Below are 8066 nucleotides of genomic sequence, written 5' to 3'. Positions count from 1 at the left end.
TAGAATATAGAAATATACGTAAACATCAAGTTTATATGTTTAACAAGAAACCGTATAAATTGTTAAGGCATTCCTCAATTTACACCAACCACGATTGTTATCGCACAACGTCCGTCCATCGTGCGCACATATGTGCGCAAGCAATGATCGTTCAGCTTTTTATCGTTCGCCCATCGTGCACACACCGTTCACACACCGTGCACACATCGTGCGCACACCGCACATCGTGTAACGTTGTGTGATCCCACAACTGTACATTGGTCTGGGGTGGATGTTCCGGTATCTGTGCTGTAACATTCAAGTGAGATGGCACTACATATACATGATGCCATTGGAAGCACGGTCCCACTACAAACAGAATACATTACATCTCCAGCCCACACGCAGGTATACACACATATGGATGTATTAGCCAGGTGGCATAGGACTAGTAGTTAGCGCCTGTTAAGACAGCTCCTGCGAATTCCTCTAAATGGTATTGATTGATGTAAATGTAAATTGTATTAATTGTATATATATGTACTGTAAAGCGCTTTAGAGTGACTTATGTTAGCTAGATAGGGCGCTATATCAAATGCTGTATATCATTATTATTTATACATAGTGTTTACAAGAGTAACACTTAGATATTACATGTACAGTTATAACTAGTATATGTTTACATGTTTACATTCTATTTACAGTATACAATAGAGAACAGTTATACGTTAATGTAACATAGAGTATTTTCTATGTACAGTTAATTACAGTTGTAAGAATATAAACATATAAAAGTAGATTAGATAAAGAACAAAATAGCATTTTCTTTATGTTTTCCAATGGGCATACTATAGATAATTTATTGATACTCTGGCCGAGTTCCTCTGATAAGGTTTGTTTCCTCTTATCATCAGACAAGTGCTCGGAGATATACCTTGGCAGATGAAACACGCCATACCACAGTCCCATACATTAGTAAGAATGTCGAGGAAAACATACGAAAGCTTCCTCCAAGTTCAATTAATTTGATGTTTGATGGAAAATCAATCAGTAATTTCTTGTTTGTAGCAAACAGAATTCTTTTAATTATACATCTACCGATACTATCTGGTAAGAAGAGACCTACGATCCGTACTAGACGAAGATAACTTCTGCTAGTCACTCATTGTCTTCAACGTGAAACATCATGGCACTGCTAGCATCCGCATGCCAAAGTAAATTAATTACAGACTAATGATCTCATTGAAAATATTTTTATTTTGTCAAACATCATGTTTGTAGCTACTGATTGCATATAATAACCACTTATTTAAGACTTCCACCTGGTAACAACTACTAAATGTCTTAACTATGACATGTCTAATAATACCGACTGTCCTCAATTACCTTATGTCTATAACTACTACCTGTCTATATCTACCACCTGTCTATGAATACCACCTGTCTATAACTACAACCTGTCTATAAACACCATGTCTATAACTAACACCTGTCTATAACTACCACATGTCTGTAACTATCACCTGTCTATAAATACCGTATGTCTATAACTACCACATGTCTATAAATACCATGTCTATACCTACCACCTGTCTATAAATACCGTATGTCTAAAACCACCACCTGTCTATAAAAACCATGTCTATAACTACCACCTGTCTATAACTACCACCTGTATATAGATACCTTGTCTATAACTACCACATGTCTATAGATACCATGTCTATAACTACCACATGTCTATAACTACCATGTCTATAAATACCATGTCCATAACTACCACCTGTCTATAACTACCATCTGTCTATAGATACCACCTGTCTATAACTACCACCTGTCTATAGATACAATGTCTATAACTACCACCTGTCTATAGATACCATGCCTATAACTACCATCTGTCTAAAAATACCACCTGTCTATATCTACCACCTGTCTATAGATACCATGTCTATAACTACCACCTGTCTATAAATACCGTATGTCTATAACTACCACCTGTCTATAAACACCATGTCTATAACTACCACCGGTCTATAACTACCACCTGTCTATAACTACCACCTGTCTATAAATACCGTATGTCTATAACTACCACCTGTCTATAACTACCACATGTCTATAAATACCATGTCTATAAATAGCGTATGTCTATAACTACCACCTGTCTATAACTACCACCTGTCTATATCTACCACCTGTCTATATCTACCACCTGTCTATAAATACCACCTGTCTATAGATACCATGTCTATAACTACCACCTGTCTATAGATACAATGTCTATAACTACCACCGGTCTATAGATACCATGTCTATAACTACATGTACCACCTGTCTATAGATACAATGTCTATAACTACCACCTGTCTATAGATACAATGTCTATAACTACCGCCTGTCTATAAAAACCATGTCTATAACAACCACCTGTCTATAAAAACCATGTCTATAACAACCACCTGCCTATAACTACCACATGTCTATAACTACCAACTGTCTATAGATACAAGGTCTATAACTACCACCTGTCGATAGATACAATGTCTAAAACTACCACCTGTCTATTATAAATACCGTATGTTAATAACTACCACCTGTCTCCCCCTACAATGTCTATAACTATCATCTGTCTATAAATCCCACCTGTCTATAAATCCCCCCTGTCATAGATACCTTGTCTATAACTACCAGTCCATATATACCACCTGTCTATGGATACCATGTCTATAACCACCACATGTCTGTAAATTCCGTATGTCTATAGCTACCATATGTCTATAAATACCGGATGTCTAAAACCACCACCTGTCTATAAAAACCATGTCTATAACTACCATATGTCTATAACTACCAGTCTATATATACCACCTGTATATTATTTCTCTAACAACCAACTGTCTATAAATACCGTATGTCTATAACTACCACCTGTCTATAACTACCACCTGTCTATTATAAATACCGTATGTCTATAACAACCACCTGCCTGTATATAACTAACACCTGTATACATACACATATATACCATATATGTTAACTACCATTTGAATAAAACTACCATTTATGTGATCATTTGTTACCTTACATTGTTGTGACATTTTTATAAATGCCACTCATTTAGTTTTCTTACGTGAGGCGGGGTTTGGGTTATTGACATAACTGGTTGCTATTGATTTAAAGAAAATCCTTTTGTTTAAAGGATGGAGAATTTTGTACAATATTTTGTTTAGTATCAAAAGTTCTAATTCCTGATCAGAAAAATGACCGGAATAACAGTCTAAAAACTATCCAATAAAATCAGCATGGCTCTGTTAAAGCCCTGTTATTAAAAGTTCTATATGCGTGCGGATTGAAGTACGTCAGCATAGAGTCAAACACACTGGGTTTGTATCGTTATATACGATTCTATAAGATACCTCTATATGCCAGGATCAATAAACGAATACCGCGATCAAAGGATGAATATCGTAATATAAAATTTTATCTGTCTTCATCAATCACAAGTAGCCATATTTTTTTCTTTTCCAGACATGGATATTGTAAGCTGCTGCGCAAATGAATAACGCAAGCTCAGAAACGTCTACTACGGCAGGACTAGCAGATAATGGCGACGGAAGCGGTAATGATTTCATCTATCTGCGCAAATATATCCTCTCTCCTTTTATTTGTTTGAGTAAAAATTAAAAGTGTCTCATATGAAGTATATTAACTCATTCAAATTGAGTCAATGTCACGATAATGTGTTTTTATGGAAATACTGCATAATGTCATTTAAAGCATCACTATCGAGTACGTTTACGACCAGGGTACTTCATTGAATATTTCTGTGACATGGATGCAAAATAACAATATGGAAATACCGGAGGGCCAAAGAAAATTCATAAAATCGATAAAACTATGGACAATATTTACAATGAAAAAAATTAAAGGAAGAGACCACTGAAAAGTACAAGGAGACCAAGACCAAGTGTTTCCTAAGGGGAAGCGTCGTCCGCTTCATCGAAGCCATTCGCCATGTAAATCTAGGTCTAGTTCAAGTAATGTCGCGTTCTCAAATCGAAAACCAGGGCTGTGATTGCAAATTAACCAAAACATAACCACTCAAATCACACAGCGATATATGTAATATTTCTCAATAAGATAAGGATGACGACCCTAGAGCTTGCCAATCATCATCATTATTCACATCTGTCGAAACGGTTGTGTTGGAAGTTTATCCGTCAGTCGTCGTCATCTATTACGGAAATAGTGATATTCTAAGCAAGTTCTTGAAAACCGAATCATCCGCGACATGTAAACAACGTATGTCGGGAATGTGGGGATAGTACTGTCAAGAAAGGGGAAACTTCATGATCAAAACATCAAATGAGTCCCTGTTATCGTGCAGTTTAGTTGTAAACGGTCTGTTTTGGTTATGTTGTAGGTAATCACAGGTTGCCACACTTAGGAACTGATGTGATGCTGATGTTCACACTATAGGGGTCAATTAATGTATTGTTATTCAAAGACAGCGCCTAGTCGATTTTCCGAATGTGAAATTGAACATTTTCCTATCAGTCTTGATAGGATTTTCAATAAATTAGACTTCACCTGGAAGAAAAAACACGTTTGCTACGTGAGGGGCACAGTATTATCATATGCATATTAGGAGTGCCTACTTTCTACCGGAAAGTCTTGAAGCCGATTTCAACAAATATATTGCATACAAAAACAACTTAAGGTTTCTCTATTTATTCCTCAGTATATTTTATCTTGGCCTTTATTGTTCTTAATCAAAATAGTTTACATTTGTATAGGTCTGTCACTCTTTACATTTCGTAATAAATGGAGGCAGTTTGAAATGAGATATGTAGTGTAAATGTTCACAATGAACTCTTGGAAGCAACATATTTGATAAGATGATGCTCAATATTGACCAAACGATCTTTTGAGTTTTTCAAAATCAACATTCCTTTAATACTTCTGGAATGTAGAGTAACAATGAAAAAAATTGTTCTATGACCAGGATTCAAGTGTTTATGTGACCAGGATTCAAGTGTTTATGTGACCAGGACTCACTAAGTTTTTCTCTAAGCATGATACAACCGTTATGCGACTATACAGTGAAGCATTGTTGTAACAAGGTCACACAATAAAATATCACGATTTATAATAAAGCATTTCAGAGATCAGGATTCAAATAATTTATGTAACCAGGACGCACACTAAAATACCTATATCGTATAACAAACGCACTGTATCAGAGTACGTAAATACTTCCTGTTAGAGATATTTGTATCAATACACAAATTCATATTAGATAATTATATATTCATTGTGTTTTGTTATGGATAGTGACAGATGTTTGTATGACATGTTCTAGGTAGTGATGGTGGCAGTGGGCTAGCCGTGGGGCTTTCTATCGGAGGAGTGCTTATAGCGGCAATTCTGGTATTCATTGTAGCATACCGCTTCTTCAGGTAAGATTCCCTCAATACTTCTAACTTAATATTTTAACGTTTAATGTATCTTATAGGTTAACATTTGCCGTCAGGTAAGCTGTCTGCATGCGATCGCAGCCCTTATATCTAGACTGTTGGTGTCTGTCAGGGACAGCGGGTGTATGCTATAATCGAGCGCCATGTAACATTGAATTAACAATCAGAAAAGTAAAGACTTCCCTTGGGTTTCATGAAATAATTATACATTCAACAACGAATTGCAATCGACACTGTGCACTTACATAAAGAAAACAACTATCGATTATCTTGTGCAGTTCAAAGGAATGACAATACACGAGTTTAAAGAACAAAATCAATTCCTCATTCTGTTAGAACAATAAATGCGCTGAACTGTTTACCTCAACTGATTAAACAAATATTTGTGAATGTAATGTTTCAGTCGCCGCAAGGACTCTGATTCAGACAGTCATAGTGACAACAACAATCTACAGAGGGTTTCTATGAATAGCGAGAATTTTTCACACGTAACCAACCTGAAGAAACTGGAACCTATGGAAATTAAGACTGGCAAAGCATTACCAAAACGCACAAAACCGACATTGGATGAGAAACGTGGGGCTGGAAAGGCCGACGATTTATCTGACGTTGATCTGTCCCTGTTTTCGGGAGATGGTCAGCTCAACCCTGCCTTTGTGGACGATGAGGAGTTAGATCATTCTCACCATGGCAACGTTAAGAAATCAGCCACAGTCAAAGACGGAAATGTGGTCGTATTAAGGCTAGAGGGAATTGTCAAATTCGACGTGTCGCAAATGGTCGGAATAGATAAGAACATAGCCTTGTCCCTGGAGGATCGGAACAGTGGTGAGGTACAAAAGATCGTGGCGAGCAATGGGGACGTAAAGACGTACCAACTCTTAGATAAAGACACGGCGGAGGGAACTAGCAAACCGAAACAGGATGTTGTCGGGTACAAAGCTAAACCAATACATTTCTCAGAAAATGTTACTGATCCCGAAAGAAAAGTAGATTATCAGACAGTTGATAGTACCAATAGCAAAATGTCTTCGTCAAATGTGGCTCAACATCGTAGTGACGTGGCAGAGGATATTCGTCCGGGAACTAGTAAGGCGAAACTCCCAACGATTATAACGACCCGTGTTGACGAGGAGGATGCCATCCAGGTGATAACGGAGGACACATCGTCTTGCTCAAACGAGAGGAATGCACCGACAGACAAGTCTACATCAGTAGCGGTTGTGATAGAGGACAGCAAAGTGTCTGATAACATTAGTTCTCATAAAAATGAAGACAAACATGTTTCTGTTAAGGAAAAGTCTCCCCAAGATAGGAACTTCTCTGTTATAGAAAAGTCTATTGTTATTGAAGACGAAGTGCACCGAAGAAAATATGGCGGGCGTGGAAAGGAAATTACAACGATATACATAGGCGATACACCCGCGCCATCCGTCACAGACTGGGGCGATAAACCCGCGTCATCCGTCACAGACAGGGGCGATAGACCTGCGCCATCCGTCACAGACAGGGGAAAAAGTCGTCACGCTAAAATTGTTTTCAAATCAAATCCAAAACCGGAAAATTCATCTGGAAAAAGCGAACATAGGAAACGTCAGTTAGAAAGTGAGCCTTCGTTAAAAGGAAAAGACATGAACGTACCTGTCAAAGCACAGTACGGAGGAATTGGACAAGTGAAAAAGTCACGAAATATTTCCTCTGATAACCTGACAGAACACTTTAGTCAATCCTACCCAGATAGACCGTCACAAAACAATGTCGTACACAAAGGAAAAACAAAACCCACAAAACCAGTCCTCACGCGCCAGATGAGTACATATGAGATACCATGGGACCTGACGGACGTGGGGGCTCTGTTGCTGCAAGTTAACAGTATTGCAGAGTCCGACGAAATGCGCGTCGATAAGGTTTCTTAGGGATTAGCGAGATCTGGGTATTTACATGGTATTATTACATTATGTAAGTGTGAACGAAGTGGCAGATGTGTGAATTGTAAGAGGAGTCTCACTTCACGGCGTACACTGGTTTAGCATGTAGCGTTACTCAAATATTTTTTAAGCAATCAAATTGTTTTCACGGGTCAAGCTATATATTTAGCATAAAATGTGATATTCAAATGACTGGTTTTCTTTTTTAATTCTACATTAATTTGGCAGCGCATCATAAATAGCATACATCAATAACATACGCTGAATACATCTTTTGAACACAAAACATTGTAAATGAATACACACAAAAATATTGTATGCATTGTATATATACACACAGACAACAATATAAAATGTATAATATTGAATGTTTTGTATGTACACACAGAAAATCATAAAAAATGTATAATATTGTATGTATGTAGTGAAGAAATTTGATTTTCTGTGTGTATATACATACAGAGTTCTTTTGTTATAATGTTGCAAGAACAAAATTCAGATCAAAGGGAGACTACTCCAGCGTAATGCGAATTTACACCAAAAATACATTGAATTTTGTCATGATGAATAGCGTGAACCTGAAGCTCGATTTTTTTTAAAGGGACGACATTTTTCACTGGATTTAACAAAACATTTGGCAGCATTGTTTCTGATTTGACATTTCGTTACACGATAACGA

The 8066-nt window shown here is 37.2% G+C and overlaps 1 protein-coding gene across 6 annotated transcripts in view; it reads left to right on the top strand.

Moving 5' to 3' along the window:
- Positions 1–7643, top strand: part of LOC110441687 — a 20452-nt gene extending 12809 nt beyond the window's left edge. For 5 of the 6 annotated variants that reach the window (XM_021484899.1, XM_021484900.1, XM_021484896.1 and 2 more), the window contains 3 exons: positions 3511–3601; positions 5345–5441; positions 5863–7643. In XM_021484899.1, coding sequence (XP_021340574.1) covers positions 3538–3601; positions 5345–5441; positions 5863–7375 — 1674 coding nt within the window. In that variant the 5' untranslated portion in view covers positions 3511–3537 and the 3' untranslated portion in view covers positions 7376–7643. Of the gene's footprint in view, positions 1–437; positions 476–3510; positions 3602–5344; positions 5442–5862 lie in introns of those variants that run through there. The other variant, XM_021484901.1, reaches the window with a different exon arrangement.
- Positions 7644–8066: the final 423 nt, after the last annotated feature.

Source organism: Mizuhopecten yessoensis, unplaced genomic scaffold (assembly GCF_002113885.1).
Source record: "Mizuhopecten yessoensis strain PY_sf001 unplaced genomic scaffold, ASM211388v2 scaffold716097, whole genome shotgun sequence".
Lineage (NCBI taxonomy): Eukaryota > Metazoa > Mollusca > Bivalvia > Pectinida > Pectinidae > Mizuhopecten > Mizuhopecten yessoensis.
The sequence above is the reverse complement of the archived record's forward strand: the minus strand, read 5'-3'. Positions and strand labels throughout refer to the sequence as shown.